This window comes from Aethalodelphis obliquidens, unplaced genomic scaffold, assembly GCF_003676395.1.
Source record: "Aethalodelphis obliquidens isolate GAN/ISIS:26980383/991018 unplaced genomic scaffold, ASM367639v1 scaffold57, whole genome shotgun sequence".
In the NCBI taxonomy this organism is placed as follows: Eukaryota; Metazoa; Chordata; class Mammalia; order Artiodactyla; family Delphinidae; genus Aethalodelphis; species Aethalodelphis obliquidens.
Genome location: NW_020838001.1, coordinates 6,224,618 through 6,248,358, shown reverse-complemented (window position 1 = coordinate 6,248,358; position 23,741 = coordinate 6,224,618). Strand labels below are relative to the sequence as shown.

The following is a 23,741-nucleotide window of genomic DNA, read 5'->3' as shown; positions in this document are numbered from 1 at the left end:
GCCCGGCGGAGACGGCGCGCAGGCGCACTTGCTTCGCAAGGCCCCGGAAGTGATGGAGGCAAAGGCCCGCCACATCTGCGGCCGTTCTAGCGCCCGCGGTGCTCTCCGGGTCTGACAGTTGTCCGTGAGGCAGCAGTCCCTTGGCGTCAGGGTTGCCGCGTCGGAGATAAAGTCGGAGGAGGTGAACGAATCTCTAGAACGCGCCCGTAAGATGGCGAGAAGGGCAGGAGCGAGTGGGGTCAATCGATAGCGCAGCGCTCGGCGCGATGCCCTTTGTGCGTGCGCAGTGAAGGTGCGCCCGGAGCGATCGATTGGGCAGGATTCGCGTCTCCATTTTTCTAGGAGAGAGCGCGGGAGACCGAGCGAGCAGGACGATCCGGTATGGGGGAGCCCTGAGTGCGTGGAATGGCGGGTGCGGTCGGCTAGCGCCTTTGGGGCACCACAGGAAAGACGCGGGCGAGGCGGGAAGAGTCAATAGTGAGCGGGGTGGCATGCGCCCTGAGTTGCCAGGCTGGGCCCGCACTGTCGCTCCTCTTCCTCAAAGGCCTCTCTTTCACCCTCCATTCTTCGCTAGCCTCTAGCTCGGGGTCATAGCGGAGCGTACGGTGAGGGGGCGTTTGTGTTCTCTCCCTGGTCTTCCTTCCAACTACGGGTACAACCAGTCCTGGACTGGTTACTTCCTGTCTTGGGGCCGCAGACCCTTCACCTGCAAATTGGGGGCGGTAATTAGGGCGCTTTCTAGCCCAGCGAACGGAAGTTCTATGGGAGTTGAGAAGCAGGGCTCGTCCTCTCTTTTCCTATTTTAATCTCTTGGTAGCCCTATGATGCTCCTGGCACGAGTGAAGGATGGAATAGTGGTTACGCTGTGGGTTCTGGGGTGGGTAATCCTGGTGGCCACTTTAACCTTGGACGAGTTACGCAGCCACGTTTTACTTGTAGTATTTCCTAACCTCTTTGAGCCGGTTTCATCATCTCTGTTGTGTCCTAATATTGTCTACACAAGCATGGATTTATATATATTTGCTTAATACCCATCAGTAGAGCACAGTAAGAGCTCAGGCTCTGGGTTAGGATCCAGGCTCCGCCATTTACAGGCTGTTGGATCCTGGGTGAGTTAACCTTCCTGTGCCTCCGGTTGCCCACCTCTAAAATGGCATATGCTGAAGATTGAATGAGGTAATGCATATTAGTTGCTTACACCATGTGTGTTATATGCGGAATGTCTAATGAATTTTAGCTAGTTTATCATTAAGTTTTTAAGGAGCAGTACACGCAGCAATTAGAACAACATCATCTCTGGAGTCAAACCGTTTGCGTTCTAATGCTGGTTCCTCCAGGCACTAATTCTGAGACCTTGGGCAAGTTATTTCCCCTCCTCACCTGTAAACAAGATTACTGGACCTCCTTTATAGGATGTTGTTGAGGATTGAGATGAAACATGGTAAACACATTGGCTATTCTTATCATCAGTAGCCTCAGTAATTCTCCAGAGGGCCTTGGGTAGTTAAAAACACTGTTCCCGCCCCTTTCCTACAGCACCTCCCACTTTCAGAATCACCCCTGTGAAGTGGTGTTAACTGCCCACTCCCCGCCCTTCTTTCTTACATTCTTCTCTCTCTCCTGTGCTCTGCCTTCCAATTTTCTTCTGTGCCACAGCTACCTGTCTGCCTGTGACTTTTATTCTTTATCGCTGTTCCCCAGCTCCTGCAGCTTTCCGATACCTGTACAGATCTACACGTGTACAGACATTGATTTTTATAATCAGGTTATCTAATCATGTCAACCAATTGGAGTTCTTTTTTTTTTTTTTTTTTTTTTTATAATTTTAAAACAATTTTGTTTTTTTTTTTTTTTTTTTTTTTGCATAAACTGGAAACCATCTGTAATTTTCTCTTTTGCTTTCTGAGCCGGAGAGAGAACTTAAACACTTGTAAATCAATCTAAACGCACAGTCCTTCCAGTTTTTCCATTTTTTATAGTTATTTTGGCTGTATCCTATTTACCAATATTTTATTCAGCAATGCTTTCCAAAGTATTCTGTAATTAAATTATGTAATGTAACAAGCTCGGTTGCCTTGAAACATGTTTTAAGAATGACCATAACTGACATTAGTAAACATAACAGCTTAGCTGGTGGAAACAGTAGTGTCTAGACGTCCAACAGTAGCAGCTGTTGTACCTATTGCAAACATTAGCCAGGGTTTCATTAACAGAAGAAGTGGAAGATTCTGGGATAGCAGTAAAGAATAAAAATTGCAGGTGGGTAATTTAGCAGAGAAAAAATGTTCATGAAGAGAGGTTCTACTGTAAATATTGGCTAACGTGATTTGAACCATTTCTGTGTGCTGCTGTGCTCAATGCTCTACATGTATCATCTTGTTTAGCCTTCACTGACTTATTTAACAGCTGAGGACCCTGATCTCAGAGAAACGTAGTTGCTGACCAAAGATAATGCTGATAGAGCTGGGATTTAAGCCCTGGAAAGGCTGACCAGATTCCTGTGTTGCTTCTGTGGTTTGCTAGTGCCTCTGCCCCTCATCATCTCCTGTTTTCTCTCTTGCAGCTGGCAGGGAAATTACCTTCCTCTCCTCCAAGATGTACAGAACCAAAGTGGGCTTGAAGGATCGCCAGCAGCTCTACAAGCTGATCATTAGCCAGCTGCTCTATGATGGCTACATCAGCATTGCTAATGGCCTCATCAATGAAATCAAGCCTCAGTCTGTGTGTGCGCCCTCGGAGCAGCTCCTGCACCTCATCAAACTAGGTGACTTGTGAGCGCACGTTCAGTGAGCCCGTGACAAGCGTTCAGATGTTTGTCAGGATTGCTGCCCTTTACTTTTAGTGCCTAGTATGTGTCGAGCACAGTGCTGGGTAATGAAGGAGAAAGCGAAGTCCATAGTGTGAAGGTTTTGAGCAGGTTCTGGCCTCAGGGTCTTTATGTGAATTATCTGGAGCTTTCTGCCGCTGTATTATTGACTTCAAGTCTCAGCTCAGATGTCGTCTCAGAGTCCTTCTCATTTCTTCTAAAATAACCCGAACATCTTCCCCGTACCTCCGCAAGTGCTCTAAAACAGCAATCCCATTTCCTTTGTAACAGAATCACTGTCTGAAATTTTCTATATTGTTTTGAGTTTCCCACACAATCCATACCACCTGCCAGAAGACTGCGAGTTGTTTTGCTTTGGGTTTGGGATTTATTTTTTTGGCTGTGTCAGGTCTTAGTTGTGGCACGCAGGCTCTTTGTTGTGATGTGCAGGCTTCTCTCTAGTTGTGGCATGCGGGTTTTCTCTCTCTAGTTGTGGCGTGAGGGCTCTGTAGTTTGCAGCACGTGGGCTGTCTCTTTGCGGCTTATGAGCTCAGTAGTTCTGGTGCCCGGGCTTAGTTGCCCCGCGGCATGTGGGATCTTAGTTCTCCAACCAGGGATAGAACCCTCATCCCCTGCATTGGAAGGCGGATTCTTTATGACTGGACCCCTGGGGAAGTCCCAGACTGCAAGTTTAATAAAGATATTGAACCTTGTCTTGTTCAACAGTGTGTCCAGGTGCTTGCCTGTGTCATAGAAAGCACTCAGTAAAATACAGAATTGCCAAACATATTTATACTCTTTGACTTGGCAGTGTAAACTGTTCGAATTGGCCTGAGGAAATAAAATGAATTCCACTGAAATGCCCAACAATATGGAATTGGTTGTACATGTTCTCATATTCATAAAGTTGGATCCAACAACATGATGTGGGTGAACGTTTATTACACTGGCCAGGTGTTTATTCCATATGGGTAAATGACCGAGTATGTCACACCACGTTACATATTGTGATTTTATTTGTGTTTTAAGAAATGAAACAACTGTGTGCGTGGAGAAAGGTCCAGAAGAATTCATACCGCCATGTTAACAGTAATTATCTCTGGGTGATATAATACAAGGTTATGTTTGTTTTTTGTTTATCTGCATTTCTGATTTTTCCTATACTAATAAAAATTGTTTATATGATATGTCAAGTTATTTTTCAATTTAAAATGGATTTTCTGGGCTTCCCTGGTGGCGCAGTGGTTGCGAGTCCACCTGCCGATGCAGGGGACACAGGTTCGTACCCCGGTCCGGGAGGATCCCACATGCCGCGGAGCGGCTGGGCCCGTGAGCCATGGCCGCTGAGCCTGTGCGTCCGGAGCCTGTGCTCCGCAACGGGAGAGGCCACAACAGTGGGAGGCCTGCGTACCGCAAAAACAAAACAAAAAAAAAAATGGATTTTCTTGTTAAACTTCAGTTTGTTTAAACCTCAACATTCTTTCAAAGATGTTTCACTAATGTTATTACTAACAATATATCTGACTTAGTGAGCTTCAGAGCTGCTACTAACAGATCTCAACACTAAAAATATTAAAATTCGAAATCGGGAAAAATGGACAATTTAATAACAGAACTGCTCTTTTTCAGTTTCTGTAGTTGTGGTTAAAGTAGAAACTTTTGGAGGCAAGTATCTGGGGAGGTGACTTTACCTGTTGGAACCTAACCTGCCACAACGCCTATTGCCTTACAGCGTTGTCACTGTTTGTGCACCCAGGTCACAATACATAACTTTGTACAGTATTAAGTACCATGCAGCTCCAAGAAAGAGTAAGTTGACATCGGCAAACACCTTTCCCAGTTTGGATCCAGAACTTTGTCCTGTCTTTTTAAAATAACGTTTCTTCATGCCCTTAATTTTTATTCCTTTCAGGAATGGAAAACGATGATACTGCAGTTCAGTATGCAATTGGTCGGTCAGATACAGTTGCCCCTGGCACAGGAATTGACCTGGAGTTTGATGCAGATGTCCAGACTATGTCCCCAGAGGCTTCAGAGTATGAAACATGCTATGTCACATCCCATAAAGGACCATGTCGTGTAGCTACCTATAGTAGAGATGGGCAGTTAATAGCTACTGGATCTGCTGACGCTTCCATAAAAATACTTGACACAGAAAGAATGTTGGCCAAAAGTGCCATGCCAATAGAGGTAAAAATCCTGGTAATATACTTACCATTTGCCTTTTGTTGTTCATTCTTGGGAGAATGAGAGCATAGTTTAAACCAGTTTTAACTTAGCATAGCTGTAGAATGTATACTTTGAGCCAGACAGATTTTACACTTCAAGATTCTCTTCTCTTCTTGCTGGCCTAGGTCATGATGAATGAGACTGCACAGCAGAACATGGAAAACCACCCAGTGATTCGAACTCTTTACGACCACGTGGATGAAGTCACGTGTCTCGCTTTCCACCCAACAGAACAGATCCTTGCCTCTGGTTCAAGGGACTATACTCTTAAGTTATTTGATTATTCCAAACCATCTGCAAAAAGAGCCTTCAAATACATTCAGGTTAGGAATGTTTGGAAAGGAGCTGTATGCATTTTTTTCCCTAAATACAATGAGCTGTTGTGTGGCTCTTCTCTTGTTAAAAGTCGTCTCAGTGGTCATCCTGTAAATAGAGAGGATGACAGCAAGGACGCAGCGCCCGCTGCAAATGGCACGGCTCTCATGCTGTCACACGCCCACCTCTGGCCAGTGAGGATGGCTGCCGGTCACAGATACAGTTCAGAATGCACATCACATTTTAAAGGTTGCAGATTCCTGTTTAAAGACAAAACACAACGAACTTCTCTAACTTAGGGGAATTAAAAAATTATTCAGTTGAAATTCTCAGGTGTTTGCTGGAAAAGCGACATTTGGTGCTCTGTTTTGAATATGCGGTTCAGAAATGCTAATGTTTTAGTAGTGGCTTCCACTTCAATATTTGGAGCCCTGGGACAAATTAAAGAAACTCTTCTTATAGTTTATTTTTACTCATTAATCGTATGTGAATGTTTCATAGATTGATAGTATTCCCTTCTGAGTTCACCCATTGTTTATGTGCGAATGATGAAGCTCACCTGTGATCTTCGGAATAATCTCACCAGTAGATAGTTTCGGAAATCTTTGTTCAGATGGTCCTTTTGTGTATTCCAGAAAGTTCTTTGTTCTTCTCTTACCTGTGTAATATCTAGTCACTGTTTTATGGGTTCTTTGCATCAGCCAAATATTTTCTCCATTTCCTCTGGGTTTAATTGTTCACCACTTGGTCTCTTTCCCAACAGGAGGCTGAAATGTTACGCTCCATCTCTTTTCATCCTTCTGGAGACTTTATACTTGTTGGAACTCAGCATCCTACTCTTCGGCTTTACGATATCAACACATTTCAGTGCTTTGTCTCTTGCAATCCTCAAGATCAACACACTGATGCCATATGTTCCGTTAATTACAATCCTAGTGCCAATATGTATGTGACTGGCAGCAAGGACGGCTGCATCAAATTGTGGGATGGTGTTTCAAATCGATGCATCACCACTTTTGAGAAAGCACACGACGGTGCTGAAGTTTGTTCTGCCATTTTTTCCAAAAATTCAAAATACATTCTGTCAAGTGGAAAAGACTCTGTAGCTAAACTTTGGGAAATATCAACAGGACGAACCCTGGTGAGATACACAGGTATGTGAGAAGTTGATATTACTTCACATTTCTGAGGCATTTTAGTTTCCAGAACTCTTAGATCCTCGAACTAGATCCACACAATAAATCTATGTGGATCAAACAAGAGGCAGAGCTGGAAATAGAACCACAGTTTCTTTGCCCTTCTCAAATGTTCACAGCTAAAATTAGATCTGATTCCATGCAAGTAACACTTGAGAATTAGGTGGTCTGTTTGTAGACCCATGGCCTGCCCACTTCCCGCAAAAACATGAAAGCAGTCCAGAGAAGAGACTCAGTAAGTGAGAGGAAAGATCTTGGCTCATGCCTGAGAGAGGAGAAGGAGCCCCCAAAAGAGACCCCAAGTGTTCCGAACCTAGATATAAAGTGGGCCCTTCAGACAGAAACACAAAATTGTTAGACTGATTGTCTAATTTATGTTGGTCTCTAATTGTAACAGTTGTGCCTGTGAGCTCTTTTTATGAGATCTGTTTAAATTTATCCTATCATTAGTAGTCAGTGTTTGTCTAATTATTTGATAGTAAGTATTAAAATACTGTGTTTCATTTTTCTGTTCCTTATAGCAGCAAAGGCTGTTTGGTAGAAAACTTCAGCTAGTTTCCTCTGTTGTGAGATGTTTGTGTCGTACACTGAAATTGCCATGACCACAACTTTAAAACTCAAAAGAAAACAACACTGTTGTAAGGGACTGCTGGGATGTTAATAAGTGAAGAAAATTGAAGAGTTGGTGACATCTGAACCACTAGGGTGCAGCATAACCTACCATAGATTTATCTCATTGTAACCAGAGTTTGCTTCCTGCCATCTCTCTGGCTTCTGGTGTAGATGGTATAGCTAGCAAGTCTTGGGAAGAGTCATTTTTGTTTTACGAATGTTTGGGATGTTTTATGGTTATATGTGGCTGATTGGTTTGTTTTTCTGGAGAATTGGGATTTAATTTTAAAATGAGATTATAATGAATTTATACGCAAATTCCCTCTAATTCACAGTTTAAGACCCCTTCATGTCAGCACTTTTGGATCTGCTTTTCCAGTTTTAATCTTTAGTTAGAATTCAGAGGGGTCTTGAAATAATGAAGGAAAAGGAAAAACTATCAAGTAAACATCAGAAATTTTGATGTTAAAAGTTAATTTAGCGCTTCCCTGGTGGCACAGTGGTTGAGAGTCCGCCTGCTGATGCAGGGGACACGGGTTCGTGCCCTGGTCCGGGAAGATCCCACATGCTGCGGAGCGGCTGGGCCCGTGAGCCATGGCCGCTGAGCCTGCGCGTCCGGAGCCTGTGCTCTGCAATGGGAGAGGCCACAACAGTGAGAGGCCCGCATACCGCAAAAAAAAAAAAGTTAATTTAAAACGCTATAAACAAAATTAAATGCTGGCTAGGGAAAAAAATATATAGCATAGGTAATAAACATAGGTCATACGCTGCTCAGTAAACCCAAGAAAAGATGACCAACTTCACTATAAACCTAAGAAATGAATACTCGTCAGATTTCAGGAATTTAAAAGATTGGTATTATATAGTATTGATAAACGTTTCAGGAAATCACATATTGTTAGGAGTATGATTGGTAAAATACTTCTGAAGGGCAGCTTGGTGTCATATTATCAAAATTATAAATATATATATTTTTGACTTGCTATATCCACTGTTAGAAATTTAACCTAAAAAGATTCTTGGGAGGCATGCACATGCACACATAAAAAGGTATTCATCCCAGCATTATCTGGAGTAGTGGAAAGTTAGATAGAATATAAATGTCCAGAAGAAGCATTGAGGAAATTGTTACATAGCCTTTCACGGCATGCAGCCTTTAAAAATAAATACTCATAGTAATGTTTGTTGAACACTTATACTGCAAAGCTGAATGGGCATTACACCTCATTTTAATCCCTGCAACATCTTGTGGGCAGGTGCTGTAATTATCCCTGCAGAGCAGAGGAGACAGTTAAGGCCCAGGGATGTTATTTGTTCAAAGTCACATCGCTAATAAGTACTGAGTCCAGATCCAGCACCAAAGTGTGTATTTTTATCCGTTAAGCTATATTCCCTCTTTGTAGGTCTCCACCACAAACTGTTGAATAAAAACTGTATGCCATATGCCCTGATTTATATAAATTACAAATGAGTATACAACGCACACAGATATTTGGAAAAGATATTCATCAAAATGTTGACTGTGTAAAATTATCAGGCAGATTTTTTTAATAGTTCATATAATACTTGAAACATAAAATATGCTTTTTTTAATTCATGATGAAAAACAAAAAGCATAGAGTTTCCTCTTGGAGAGTGGCTGTTCATCCATCCCAGTGATTCTAGTCCTAGGAATTTAGTCCTAAAGAAATAACGTGTTCTATACAAAGAATGTTTGTCACAATATTACAGTTGGATACAAACTAACTGCCTAGCAGGAAAAGAATCATTACCTAATGGTGCTTCCAAACAATGGGATACTTTGCAGCCAGTAAAAAAACACAACGTATCCAACATGAAGTTAGATAATGTGGCACCACTTTTGTATTTTTTTAAGGTGTTTTTATGCCTAAAAATCCATAAGAACATTAATAGAGTCGCATTAGGTGGTGGGCCCAAAGGTGATTTTCTTTTTCATACATTTTTTAGAGTTACCAAAATTGCACAATAAATGTGTATTACTTCAACAATTGTAAAATGCAGTTTTTACGTCAACAGAGCTAATAACAAAAGTAGAACAGTCTGGGCTCTAAGATGTGAACTGGAAAGCTAGCCCTGGTGCCCAGGCCTTAACCTCTCGGTCTCTGCGCAGGTGCTGGCTTGAGCGGACGGCAGGTGCACCGGACGCAGGCCGTTTTCAACCACACGGAGGACTACGTGCTGCTGCCTGACGAGAGGACCATCAGCCTCTGCTGCTGGGACTCGAGGACGGCCGAGCGCCGGAACCTGCTCTCGCTGGGCCACAACAACATCGTGCGCTGTATCGTGCACTCGCCCACCAACCCCGGCTTCATGACCTGTAGCGACGACTTCAGGGCGCGCTTTTGGTACCGGAGGTCAACCACGGACTAGAGCCGCCGGCGTTAAATAGGGTTCTTTCCTCGAGGACTCCGCCCCTCCTTCCCCTTGTGTCCTGCCATCAGCTTCAGTAGTAAGTCATTGTACCATCTTTGGCAGTTGTGCTGCCACCTCTGCGTCCTTCTGGGATTTGTATGAAAGAATCTTTTTTTACCTTGATGGAGAATCATGGTGGAAAATGTTGGAAACACAGATCTGTGCGGTTGTTCTGCAGTCACTGATTATTACAGTGTGATTTTCATCAGTTTTGTAAATACAGGACTTGCTATTTCCCTTGATCATTTGAAGAAGGATGGAGTGTTCAAGTGCTTTCCAGATCCCAAGTGGATCTGTCGTGAGGAACGTTCATTTGGATATTTTGTCAACTCTCGTGCCTGTTTTACATCCCCTTTGTACCTTTCCTTTCAGAATACATTTTGGCAGATACGGGGGCATATGGCTCTGAGAATCAAGAGTTTTATGCCACGTTAAAACCATTTTAGAACATCGATAGTATCAATTCTATCCTAAAGTGACATCACTCTGATAATAAAGTTCAGATCTGCGACATTACTGGTAACACATTTTTCACTGCAGTGAAACTAATGACCAGCTTTTCCTGAAGATTTATAGGAGGTCTATCTCCCATCACACATCCCACATTATCCTTTCACAGCCTAAAATGCTTGTCTTCAGTAAATGTGTTTCTGATGAGATCATTACCATTTGATAGGAAACATTGAAAATACATCTAGTGTAATCAAAACTAGGTGATCCCGCTATTGCTCTCAGGTGTTGCTCATCTTCAGGAATGATTACTGTCAATTGACTTTGTTCTTACCTAATTTTAAATCTTACTTTTCAGTTCCCTTCAGCATGAGCCGTAACTACTCATCGTGGATAGACCCAGCAGCTGCATTCTCAGAAGATTTTTTGCAATTAACGAACTAATACAGGTTTTCTGGTTCTTGAAACTTGACAGTGGTTCTCTGGATTCAACTCTAGCTAGGTCAGAGAGCCCTGAGCTCCCCTTACAGAGAGAAACTTTGGTTTATCATTATCTCCCAATACAAATACCTCATGGTCTGGGTAGGAGTACCTAGAAATACAGTCTGGGATCATTTGATAAAGATATTAAATATGTTAATTGTTTTATGTTACAGGAATTTTATAGTCTTCTCAAGTTCATTGTATAAAAATTCTGCTTTAGACATCATCCTTAAGGATCATTTTAACTCTGGTCTATAAAACCATTTTCAGCATTCTTAACATGGTAAGTCACAGGTTTTAGTTAAGATTTCCAAAGAGCTATATTTTTTGGTCCGTAGTGAGTTTAAATTTATTTTGTGTTCTCATTCTGCGGTATTTGAGCTTGGCCATCTGTGGGTGCTTTTCTTGTACGACCAAAAGAAACCTATTGGATAGAAACAAGGATAACCAGTTCTACCCCAAAATTACCAACCAAAACTACCCACGTTTTCCATCTTTCAGCCTATGAAACTGTAAAGCAGTGGTTCAACTTTTCTGCTTATTCTCTCTGGCACATGCACTGGGATGACCACACTGTACTCCTGATACAATTTCCATTGGACCTTTTTAACTGTTCATGAATTTAAATGATACTGCCTACTTTTTCCAGCTTTTGGAATAGTCTCAGCAATAGATCTGTAGTTTCAGGACTTATGTTTACAAGATCAAGATGCTTTTGTGTGTTTCCAAAATAGATTTCTTCTTAAATTTTTTTGCTTTTAAAAATCACATTAATGTTTGAAACTGGTGTAAATGCCAGGTATATTACATGGACTTGGTTTCATCACATGGTTAATTATTGTACCACTTAATTTTACCACATAACACCCTGACATTCAGATGGTGAGTAATATGCAGTTAAGAACTTATAACTTCTATGTTATTTTTTAAAGACATCTGATTTCTAAAATAAACTTTTTGTATATAATGATAATTTAAAGCTAGTGTTTGTGGGTTTTTTTTTTTTTTTTTGGAGCTTGCCTTGAATGTTTCTGTATTTGAACGTAAGCTCTCGAACAGCAGTTGTGACTTTGGACTGACACTTTTCACACTGTTTCTTCAGTGCTTTGTTCTAGAAGGCAGATTTTCATAGCTTAATCACCTTTAGCTGTGTATCTTTGCTCTTCTATGAATGTACAATTTTTAGTATAATCTGTTTCTTTAGATCGTTCAGAGAAATCTGGCTTTCGCCTTAATCTTTGGTTTCTCTTAGGAAAGGAGATGTTGGGGGCATCTAAGTCTCAGCTCTGTTGAGGCAAATCATTTCCAGGCGATAGCTTCCTTTTCTGTGATTGAAGAACTTTATCAGAATCATCCCCAACATGCACTTCAATCACTGAACCTCCTTTTTTAAAAACACATGATATAAACAATTGGGAGAGGGGAAAAACATTTACTTCTTGGGGGACACTTCTTCTACTGAAAAAAACAGCAGGCCAGACAGAACCCTTTCAGTACGAACCTGGATAGAATTTATTTTTAATCACTAAGTAGATAGCTGAGCTAGCAAGAAAGTGAGGGGGTTTCTGAGGCAGACCCCACACAAAGCACACATCCAGAGGATTAACAGTGACAGAGCTGCCGGTTGCACGAAGGACATTTGTCAGTCCCTTGCAGCCTAAAGATTTCTGGGCTCTGAGTCTTCACGAGGTTAGGAACTTTGATCAAGACCCATAAAGAAAACCCAGAACCCAAAAGTGGCCCCTCAGCAAAAGGGTGAACTGGACAAAATCCCCACCTCAGAGAAAGAGGAATCCGGCCCCACACTGCTGGTTCAGGTTTGCAGGGAAGGGTCTGGGGCGTTGGCACAGGGGAGGGTCTTCGAGAATCTCATCCACAAACAAGGGTGAACCAATCCACACTACCTATGTGGTTTGGAGAAAAGCAAGCTGAGAATTCCAAGCAACTCCAGCTGGTAGTGGCCATGAGTGCCAGACAGGCCAGCACCAGTTCTCCATGGATGAGCACATCTTACCACCAGGCCTCAATTATTCCTTCTCCCAGAGAGAGCGCTAGGAGTCACGTGTTCACAAGTGAACATAGGAAGCAGCCACTGTGATGAGAATCAGAAACGAGTCAGACTTAGTGGAATTAGCAGATGCACAATATATATGTAGAACATGTTTGAAGAACTAAAACAGAATAACTAAAATGGGGCCAAGGATCAAGAGACGTCAAAAGTAACCAAGTGGGTTTGAACAACAAAAACTATAAAACATTCAGCACGTCCGTAGCTTTCGTACCTCATGTTTTTGCCCTTTTTCTGGAACCTTTGCCTTTGCCTTGCTACTCCCTTAGTGGGTGTTTTCATCTATGAAGCCTCTTTCGCAGTCATTTTCTGGCCAATTTACTCTTCTCTTCCTGGCTGCTCACCCGCAATGACTACTGGCCTGTGGTGTCATTTTCTGCCCTGGTTTTTCTTCATCTCCCTGTCTGCATTCAGCCTTTTCCTCCAGCTTTACACCCCCTCTCCACCAGCAGTGTTTCCTTTGCATCCTTTTCTTCAAGTCTTGCTCTCATTCTTTTTCCCTCTCAACCTTGGGATCAAAATTCAGGCTCTTAATAAGCTGAGCTCTCACTAATAATTACAGTAGCTGTAGGATGCCAGTCCTCCCTGTATTATCCCTATACTAGGGTATTTAGACGAATTTCTTGGCAATTTATGAAATCCTACTTTGACCAAAGGAGCTGTTTTGAGCTACGTTCATGAGGTTAAAATCTGCCAGATAATAAGGTGATTTAAAGCAGCAGAGTCTGAAATGTCCTGCCAGGCCTTTAAGGCTTTGGACATTCTGAGTGGTGTTTGGCTGGACTTTAAGAAAAAAGTCAGGTATTGAACTACCACTCATGGAGCTGAATGGCTGAAAGTCCACACGAAAACAGTATAAAAGCATATATAAAGAGCAGTACGCAAAAGCCATCTGCCTTCTTGCACGTTTATTTATTTATTTTTAATTTATTTATTTGGCAGTGCCGGGTCTTAGTTGAGGCAAGCGGGATCTTTAGTTGCGGCACATGGGATCCAGTTCCCTGACCAGGTATCAAACCCGGGCCCCCTGCATTGGGAGCATGGCGTCTTAGCCACTGGACAACCAGGGAAGTCCCTGCCTTCTTGCACATTTATTGGGAGCTGTGGAGGTGATCCGACTCCCTAGGTTCTGAAAAGAAAATCAATTCAAAATACTGTTCTCGGGAATTCCCTGGTGGTCCAGTAGTTAAGACAGAACTCTGCGTTTTCACTGCCGAGGGCCTAGGTTCAATCCCTGGTTGGGGAACTGAGATCCCGCATGACACGCAGCCAAAAAAAAAAAAAAAATACTGTTCTCAGTGGTACATTAGTTAAGAGAGGAGGGGTGGGAATTACCTCATTAGAAGCTCTCTCACTTGGTTCTTTTGAATTCTAACCGTTTCAAACTTCCGCCTGCAGTATATTGCGAAAACCACCCAGTTTTCTAGAATGATCAACTCTCGCAATATTTGTGCACGTAAGAGACTCATTTGCCTTAAGATGTAAATATGAACGGATTGCAGCAAAATGTCTACAGCCTTTCATTCAGAAAAATCTTAGCAGGGTCAAATAGGAGTCTGAGAACTCAAGCCCCTTGTTCACAAAATACTACACTAAATATCTATGTAGGGGTGAGTATTTAATTTCTGGGCCAAATCCTATTACATTTGTACCTTGGATTTTGGTTCTGATTGTTTTTCCTTAAAAAGGCATGCAGGGACTTCCCTGGTGGCGCAGTGGTCAAGAATCCGCCTGCCAACGCAGGGGACACGGGTTTGATCCCTGGTCTGGGAAGATCCCACATGCCGCAGAGCAACTAAGCCCGTGCGCCACACTACTAAGCCTGTGCCACAATTACTGAAGCCTGCGTGCCTAGAGCCCGTGCTGCAAAACAAAGCCACCGCGCTGAGAAGCCCGCGCGCCGCACTAGAGAAAGCCCATGCACAGCAACGAAGACCCAACACAGCCAAAAATAAACAAATGAAATAAAAGTTTTAATAAGACCTGCAAATTACAGCATTCTAATCTGTACAGGGACCTTTGAGGTCAGCCCTTCAGTATAGGGGAGAATTACTGTCTGGAGTTTGAGAAGGTGAGAGGAACCGTCCAAATTTGAATTGGTGTGAAATCTGTCTGTTGTCTTTTTTTTGTGTGTGTGGTACACAGGCCTCTCACTGCTGTGGCCTCTCCCATTGCGGAGCACAGGCTCCGGACGCGCAGGCCCAGCGGCCACAGCTCACGGGCCCAGCCGCTCGTCGGTATGTGGGATCTTCCCGGACCGGGGCACGAACCCGTGTCCCCTGCATCGGCAGGCGTACTCTCAACCACTGCGCCACCAGGGAAGCCCTGTTGTCTTTTTTTGTTCATCACTGTGTGACCTTGAGTGAGTATGTCCATCCTTTCTTTTTACTTCTTTTCAAATATATACGAAAGTCAATAATACGGTAGAAACAGTGGTTGCCAGGGGCGGGGGTAGAGGAGAGCAAGGAATGACAGCTGACGGGTACGGGCTTTCTCATTGGGGTGACGAAAACGTTCTGGAATTAGTGGTGATGGTTGCACAACTCTGAATATACTAAAAAACACTGAATCGTACTTTTGTGGTATGTGAATTATATCTTAATAAAGCTGTTATTTTTTTTAATTCAGTATCAGCAGTACAGTACAGTGAATCCCCATGGACTCATCACTCAGACTCCCCAATCTTCAACTCACGCCCAGTATTGTTCTACCTATACCTCTATCTACTTTCCCCTTGAATTATTTTGAATTTTCAAATTTTATCTGTAAATATTGCAGTATATATCTCTGAGAGATAAGGACTTTTTAAAATGCAATCATAACATTTTTCCGTTTCAATATATATGTGGAAACATTGAATCTTGGTTTAATAAATTCCCACTCTGGAAACATGAACCTCAGCCTTAGCTGGACAGTGCTTGCCTCTTCCTCATCTGAGGTGCTACATGGCCCATGGCCGCCGACACAGAGGAGCTGCTAGAGCCAGAAGAAAAAGCAGGAGGGAAGAGGTGCACCCAAGAGAAACACCCAGAGTCACATTTAACAACATGGAAATCACCTGCTATTTTGCAGTGGCCTTTGCCTCACAAATATCACCTGTTATATGCATTGCAGTGGTACTACTTTAATGATTTGTCTCATCTGTAAAGACTAACAGGATAAAATACTTCTGTTAGTCCAGGGTCTATATGGCTCTGCCCCAGCTTCTCGTACCTTGCCTTCCTCGTGAAGCCTTCCCTAAATTACTCCCCCACTCTCCCATCTCTGTCCTCCTCTCTATGGATCTCCACCTTGAGCTTGTTGCCAAGTCAGTTTGTGATCGTTCTGTACGATCACCGTTCCCTCCCTGTTAACTGCTCCCATCAACAGCATGTCAATTACTTGGCACTGCAAGTTAACTTCCAACACTGGTAACAATTTAAAATATAGGTCCTGGGGACTTCCCTAGTGGTCAGGTGGCTAAGACTCTACACTCCCAATGCAGGGGGCCCAGGTTCAATCCCTGGTCAGGGAACTAGATCTCACATGCCATAACTAAGAGTTCGCATGCTGCAACTAAAAGATCCTGCATGCTGCAACTAAGACCTGACACAGCTAAATAAATATTTTTGAAAAGAAATAAATAAAATATAGATTGTCTCAGCCAGAAGTCAGTCAGCTATTTCCACCTGTAAATCCTTTCCACCTGTAAATCCTGTAAATCCTGGTGCTCAGACTTGTAGGGGCTACATGTGGGATAGCCAGCAGACAAGACAGTAAGTGCTGTAATCACAGGAGAACGATGAGAGAGACAGCCCATTGGAGGTGGAAGGTGAGCCCCGCTGGGAAGGATGGGTACCAGTTCGTTTATGTGAAATAAAAGTGTGAACATGCCTAGCAAGGAATCTGCTCTCCTGTGGGTCCTCTCTGGATGTTTAGTCTGAACTTAAGGAAAGTGGAAAGACTTAGCAAGTCATCCCGAACTGTGTGAACTAGTGTGGCATCACGTGGGTGGGTCGGTGAGATTTGAGAGATAATGTATTGATAAGTACTCAGCATAACCCTGCTGCAGAGCCAGCACTCAAAGACCAGGGGGTGAGTATGGGGGTCAGAGCAGGGGGAAGCGGAAGAGTGCACCTGACGGGAAAGATGTGGGACGAGGTCCCTTGGCCACGCCCCCCACCCCCGCTGGACTTGTTTTCTCCGGCTGTTGCAGGGTAAGTTTTAGGGGGCAGGAAGGAAGAAACACTGACCGTTATCACAAATTTGTCCTGGTGGCCTCTAATCAGAGAAATATGTTTGGTCTGTCCAGGGGGAGTTATTCCACAACGTTCAAGGGATGAGAATGCCGTGCGTTCATAAGTAGGAACTTCACCCTGTAAAGCAGACTTTTTTTTTTTCGTTTTGTGGTTTCTTGTAGCAAATGTGTGACAATTTATACTTATAGACATCACACATTGAGGAGTGAGTGTGGTCTGGATTTCTGGTCTCCCTTCCTTCACCTCTTTTCTTCTCACCCTTTCCAGAAAGTTTGCCTGCTGGGAGAATCATTCTGACGATTTCCTGTGCTGTCAGCTCCATAGAATTCAGTTTCTGAGAACCAGCCAGAGGCATGCAGTGACATTGCGTAACCACCTCTGAAGTCAGAGATATCAGCCGTGGAGCTCAAAGGAGCCGTTTCACACCAGCAACATGAAAGGAGCTAGCATCACGGACGGGGCGCCCAAGGTGAGTGGCGGGGCTGTGTGCAGAGGCAGACGGAGCAGCCTGTTTGGGTTATAAGGACAGCGGCCGATTTCAGGGCTGAGTTTCTGATGAAGTCAAAGATGAATACCAGTAACATCTAAGTTTGAGAGGAGAAAGTTTCACGTGAGTTTAAGTGTAGAAACTATATGTGCCGTAAAGCTCCTGACCAGTCTGACTCAGAGATGGTTGCAAATTACTTTCTAGCAAAACCCAGTTTACGCGGTTGATAACACAACCCATCCCTTTGTGTCCATTCACCTTCTAACAAACTTCTGAGCGAGACATGGGTCTCTGCCCCAGCCCTGAGTCCTCAGCGGGCCTTCCTCATGCTGTTTTCACGTTACCTTCTGTACTGACATGCATGAGTGGAGCTCAAGTCTGTGACAGGAATCAAAAAGGATTTGCTGTTTAGTGTTGAAATGGCTGCTAAAAGAAAACTGCTTGGACACAAGGAAAAGTGAAGGTCAGGGTTATTTTGCTACATCTTTTTAAAATTTTAAGTAGAACAGGAAAGCAAAATGAAACAATTATGAAATGGGGAGCTTGCTTATATGATTAAATATGTGTTATTTATTATTATAATAATAACAATAGGTGTCACTGGTGGAATGTACAGCTGAATAACCCATGACAGTCTCTCTTATGTAGATTGCTACCCTAGAATTTTGTACCCGACTATTTGCTTTGAAAAATTTTAAACCATTGGGAAAATAGAAAAAAAATTTCAGTAAACCTGTGCATATCCTTTACCTACATTCACCGATTCCTGACACTTTGTCACATTTGTATGCATCTATTTGTATATATTTAGACACAGGCTACATTCACATTTTCCAAAAATCCAAAAACATCCTTTCTAGCTTTTTTGGCTGTTATTATTTCTTTGCATGTTTACTTGTTTTTTTTCCAGCCCAGGACCCATTCCAGGATCACACATTTTGTTTGTTACGTCTCTGTCATCCTTAATCTAGAACAGTCCACTACTTTTTTTTTTTACATCTTTATTGCAGTATAATTGCTTTACAATGGTCTGTTAGTTTCTGCTTTATAACAAAGTGAATCAGTTACACATATACATATGTTCCCATATCTCTTCCCTCTTGTATCTCCCTTCCTCCCACCCTCCCTGTCCCACCCCTCTAGGTGGTCACAAAGCACCGAGCTGATCTCCCTGTGCTATGCGGCTGCTTCCCACTAGCTATCTACCTTACGTTTGGTAGTGTATATACGTCCATGCCACTCTCTCACTTTGTCCCAGCTTACCCTTCCCCCTCCCCATATCCTCAAGTCCATTCTCTAGTAGGTCTGTGTCTTTATTCCTCTTACCCCTAGGTTCTTCATCAGTCTACTACTTTTTTATTTCTTTCATAAAACTGACATTCTCTACGAATATCCAGATTTTTTAACGATTTACCCTTTTTTTTTAATGGGCCACTTATTCTGCCCAATTTCTATAGCACTTTACAATGTGTAATTGTAACATGTATATGTGTAATTAACATGTATATATACATATAGCATATATGTGATAGTCCCAGCATCCCCATGAATTTCTGTTATCGATATTATACAGATAATAACAGCTGACCCTTACTGACTGTCCATCTGTCAGGCCTGGCGCTGAGTGCTATTCTTGCTTTTTCTCATTACATCCTCTCGACATCTCCATAAGGTAGACGTGTTACTCTTATCCCCATTTGACAGATGAGGAAAGTAGGGTTCATTGACTTGCCAAGGTCATTTGCTAGTAAGTGGAATGCCAGGAGCCAAACCCAGACAGACTGACGCAGACCCAGACTTAACCAGCTCACTATATGCTGACCCTTAGGCCAGAGGTCTGCAGTCTTTTCATAAAGAGCCAGCTAGTATTTTATGCTCTGTGGTCCACCTCTGATCTCTGGTGCACATTCCTGTTTTTATTTTTTATTTCTGGCTGCACCTCGGGTTTCGGGATCTTAGTTCCCGGACCAGGGATCAAACCTGGCCCCCTGCTGTGGAAGATCAAAGTCCTAACCACTGGACTGCCAGGGAAGTCCCTCTGATGCATATTCTTTTTTGTTTTTACAACCCTTTAAAAATATGAAATCATTCTTAACTCTTGGACTGGTCATGTGGATTTGGCCCACAGGCCCTAGTTTGCCGACCCAAGTCTTAGATGAATGATGTCTCAGCTCGTACGGATGCACCCCCTACCCAGTTACAGCAGCACCAGGGCGAGAACCCAAATCTTCCATTCCTAGCCCAGAGGCAACCTCAGTTCATGCTTTCTTGGGTAGCCCTACAGAACTGCCAATGCACATATAAGATAATATGATTTTTTTTAAAGGTTTTTCAAGAACAGGAGCAGTAACTGAACAACTGTTGAGCTTCTTGTCTTTGACAGTGAACAGTACATATTAGAGCTCCATCTGTTTTAGCACCACTGACCTACCTCAGTATTTTCAATGCCTACGTTGTCATTTAGGTGCTTTTGATTAAACGGTAACACAATGCTTGAAGGAGTCATACCCTGTGAGTGGTTCTCAGCATTGGTGCATCTGACTTTAAAGCAACCCTGACTTTCACTTAGGGGCACCCAGACTCCTTTCATGCCCCGAGGTCAGCCTGTGTACGTCATGAGGTGAACTGTGCCTGCCCTTTCAGGCTGTTCCCCAGTGTTGCTGCTTGACAAACAACCAGCTGCTCCTCGTCAGTAGAATTTCACCTTTGTGCACAGTGGATTTTGTGTAATTGTCTGACTTTTATTAGGTTTCCGCAAACTGTCTTACAAAATGAAGAGAAAACTAAAAAATAAACATGGTGGTATTAGAGCTAGGAAACACTGGTCTCAAACAGTGTAATTGCAAAAGGTAGAGACCGTTGTGTGTTGCCAAGGCTGTAAATCCAACATCTCATTGGACTGTAGCTGATTGACTCCATGTTCAACTCCATTCATGCAACGCTGGAAAATTAGGTCTGAAAGACAAGGTGAATAACTGGTTTTACTATATGTAAGTCCTTGCTTTGGATTTTTGGTTGTTTCAAAAGTGCCTTATTTATGAAAATAGAGTCTGCATGTATTTTAGTGATTTGGTCCCGTTTGTTGCGGTTTACTTCTGAGCGTATGTGTCTGTGTGTGCGTGCGCATGTCCACACCATTAGAGGTGATGCTGAAAATAGCATCTTTGTGTACAGGCATCTTTGTCTCCCTGGAGTGAATGGCCAGGAATTGAAAGAGGAATCCTGGGTCAAATAAGCATGGTATTTTGTTTTCCATCACTTTCTGAGAACTTCTAAAAGTTGAAAACTTAGTTTCCATAGTATTTTCTCTACAATCTATATTTTCTCTCTTTTATAAATAGAGCCATAGGCTGTTTTGCTCACTTGGTTTTCTGAAGGGAGTTTTCAAACCAAGTGTCTTTACCATGTTACTGAAGGGTGGATGTTCCAGAGCACTGATCAAAATAATATTTATGTTTTAAGAACGTTTAAACATCCTGAAATGTTCTCAACATTTCAGATTCAGCTTCAGTTAAAAAGCAAACATCCTGTGGTCCTCTTCCATCTCAACTCTGAGTGGGATGGTTCTAGATTCACTCAAGGAGGGTCTAGGTAAAGACTTAGAATAAAAAAAAAACAATCACCAACACTCCCAGGGTTAGTTTAGACCCTGACAGGCTGCAGGGGCATTGGATGAGTCTGCCGCTCGCCAAGACTCTTCTGCTCTGGTGCTTCTGGGCAAGAACGCTCGGTGAGGCTTTGTTTGTGAATGAGGAGCAATTTCAGGCTCTCCTTGTACCTTTAAAGCTCTCAGATGGTAAGCAAGACACTTTCAACTCAGTCTTTGTCGGAGAAGGGCAAGTGTGATCACGGCAGGGAACTCACCATCACCCACCAGGCCCTGCCGCGTGCCACTCCCACCAGCTCCCACCACCTCAGTTCCTTCCCCTTCTCCCCTGCTGTTCCCGACCTGGGAATGCTCCTCTCTCCCTGTGGCTTGACCACTGGGTCCTCCTCTCAAGCATCTCCCCATCCAGAGGCCCCTCTGGACCACCCTGTCTAAACCACCTCCCTTTTCCACACCCATCCCATCATTCTCATCATCCGTCTCAGCCTCACTTAACAAGATTGGAAATTGTCTTGCCTTTGTTTCGCCCTTTGGAAATTCATCTCCATAAGGGACAGATCTGGCCTTTCTTATTCAGTGCTGCATCTTTAGTGCCTACAGCAATGCCTGCACATAGTAGGTGTTCAAGAAACACTTTGGTCGGTGTGCATGTGTGAATGAATGGGAGGTTACCTGGAGTGCAGATAGAGAGCCCTTGCAACATGGCCACGAGGACAGGAATAGTACTTCCTGCTTACCAGATGTCTGGGAACAGAGGTCACCCCTGACTCTCAGCTCTTCTAACCCCTACCTGGCCCCATCCTGACCCGCCTCTCAACCTAGATGCTTGAGAATTACCCCCCTCGTTCTCCCACGGCGAGATGTTGCCTTAGATCTGAGCCTGTGCAATTGAAGTCACGGCCACAAGGACCTGTGGTCTCCCTCTGACCTCATCCAGCAGCCTCATCCCTTCACCTGCCTCCCAAAGCAAAACAAGTAACCACAGCACCCAGCTTGAAAGCACAACTCATGGTCCACTGTTTAGCCTCTCACCCAAGACAGAATCATTGCGCTCTGGGGGTTTGAGCGATCAACACAGAGCCGACATTCCCGTGGGATCAGACAGTCGGTAAATAAGTAAATGGACACAATGATCTCAGGTGCTGACAACTGCCCTAAAGCAAAGAAAACAGGGCTTCCCAGTGGCTCAGTGGTTAAGAATCCGCCTGCCAACGCAGGAGACACGGGTTCAAGCCCTGGGCTGGGAAGATCCCACATGCCGCGGAGCAACTAAGCCCATGCTCCACAACTACTGAGCCTGTTGCTCTAGAGCCTGAGAGCCACAACTACTGAGCCTGTTGCTCTAGAGCCTGAGAGCCACAACTACTGAGCCTGTTGCTCTAGAGCCTGAGAGCCACAACTACTGAAGCCTGTGTGCCTAGAGCCCGTGCTCTGCAACAAGAGAATCCACAGCAATGAGAAAAGCCCGCACACCACAACAAGGAGTAGCCCCACTCGCCACAACTAGAGAAAGCCCCCGTGCAGCAATGAAGACCCAACGCTGCTATAAATAAATAAATAAATTTATTTATTTTTTTAAAAAATTAGTATTAAAAAAAAAAACAAAAAAAACAGGGTGACCTGATAGAGATGATCCACAAAAAGGGCCTCTCTGGAAACCAGAATGATGGGAAAAGCTTTCCAGGCAGAGAGAACAGCAAATGCAAGGGCAGGAATGAATTCAGCAGAGCAGAGCATCCGTGAAAACGCCAGTGGTCAGACCAGAGTTAACAAGGGTAGAAAGTGTCAGAAGCAAGATTTGAGGGGTAAGCAGGGTCTGTTCACATAGGGCCTCGTCGACACTGTAAGAACTTTGAAGTGCATTCTAACTGCAGAATGCACTCTAACTGCATTCAAACTGCTACTTTACACAAGCCACTGGCCTGTGTAAAGTAGGAGATAACATGGGCTGATTTACGTCTTTTAAGACATCTTAAGGCTGCCGTGCACACACAGACAGTCAATAGGAAAGAGCAGAAGCAGGGAGGTGAATCAGGAGACAGGGCCAGGGCTTCATTTTCCATTTTGGATGGTACCGTGCTGTTCTCAACGCACATGGAGAAGAACCGTTTGCTCTGTCTTTTGAAAAAAATAAAACGTTTGGTGTTTGAGAGTGTCAGGAGATGTGATCAGAAAGAAGAGTAAATAAAGATATAAATAGGTTTTATTGAGGTACATGTGCTATATGCTTTATTTTTTTAAGAAACGGATGTTTATTTTCCACCAACTTTATTTCCATTTTCTTTCATTCATTCCCCAAATATATTGAGCCAGACGCTGCTCTAAATGCCACAGAAGACAAAAGTCACTTTTCTCAATATTTAATAAACTGTCATTAGCGTTAAAAATCCATTACCTTCTATTATTCTTTCCCCTGTTCGATAACCTTTATTCTCTCTTTTTTTTATAAATTTATTTTTTTTCTTTATTTATTTTTGGCTGTGTCGGGTCTTCGTTGCTGTGCGCGGGCTTTCTCTAGTTGCAGCGAGCGGGAGCTACTCTTGGTTGCGATGCGCGGGCTCCTCACTGCGGTGGCTTCTCTTGTTGCGGAGCACGGGCTCTAGGCACGCGGGCTCAGCAGTCGTGGCTCGTGGGCTCTAGAGCGCAGGCTCAGTAGTTGTGGCGCACAGGCTCAGTTGCTCCTTGGCATGTGGGATCTTCCCGGACCACGCCTCGAACCGGTGTCCCCTGCGTTGGCAGGTGGATTCTTAAACACTGTGCCACCAGGGGAGTCCATAACCTTTATTCTCTTAACATTGTATTTGCTATAGAGCTCAC

At 43.5% G+C, this 23,741-nt stretch overlaps 2 protein-coding genes across 3 annotated transcripts in view; both read left to right on the top strand.

Annotated features, from left to right (window-relative positions):
* Nucleotides 1–231: 231 nt before the first annotated feature.
* CSTF1 (cleavage stimulation factor subunit 1) lies at nucleotides 232–11,503 on the top strand. Its single transcript, XM_027086944.1, has 6 exons — nucleotides 232–379; nucleotides 2,564–2,764; nucleotides 4,719–4,996; nucleotides 5,161–5,358; nucleotides 6,114–6,504; nucleotides 9,290–11,503. Exons 2-6 carry the CDS (start codon nucleotides 2,596–2,598, stop codon nucleotides 9,547–9,549), a joined length of 1,296 nt encoding a protein of 431 aa, XP_026942745.1. The 5' UTR covers nucleotides 232–379; nucleotides 2,564–2,595; the 3' UTR covers nucleotides 9,550–11,503.
* A 3,403-nt stretch (nucleotides 11,504–14,906) lies between these two features.
* Nucleotides 14,907–23,741, top strand: part of CASS4 (Cas scaffold protein family member 4) — a 46,793-nt gene continuing 37,958 nt past the window's right edge. The window contains exons 1-2 of one of the 2 annotated variants that reach the window (XM_027086943.1): nucleotides 14,907–14,954; nucleotides 17,098–17,299. In XM_027086943.1, coding sequence (XP_026942744.1) covers nucleotides 17,264–17,299 — 36 coding nt within the window. In that variant the 5' untranslated portion in view covers nucleotides 14,907–14,954; nucleotides 17,098–17,263. Of the gene's footprint in view, nucleotides 14,955–17,084; nucleotides 17,300–23,741 lie in introns of those variants that run through there. The other variant, XM_027086942.1, reaches the window with a different exon arrangement.

Excerpts from the sequence above, each read along its gene's own strand:
- CSTF1 (XM_027086944.1), top strand. The coding sequence starts at position 2,596 with ATGTACAGAACCAAAGTGGGCTTGAAGGATCGCCAGCAGCTCTACAAG. Across the intron at positions 2,765-4,718 it reads CCTGCACCTCATCAAACTAG|GAATGGAAAACGATGATACT; the intron begins GTGACTTGTGAG and ends TATTCCTTTCAG. Across the intron at positions 5,359-6,113 it reads GAGCCTTCAAATACATTCAG|GAGGCTGAAATGTTACGCTC; the intron begins GTTAGGAATGTT and ends CTTTCCCAACAG.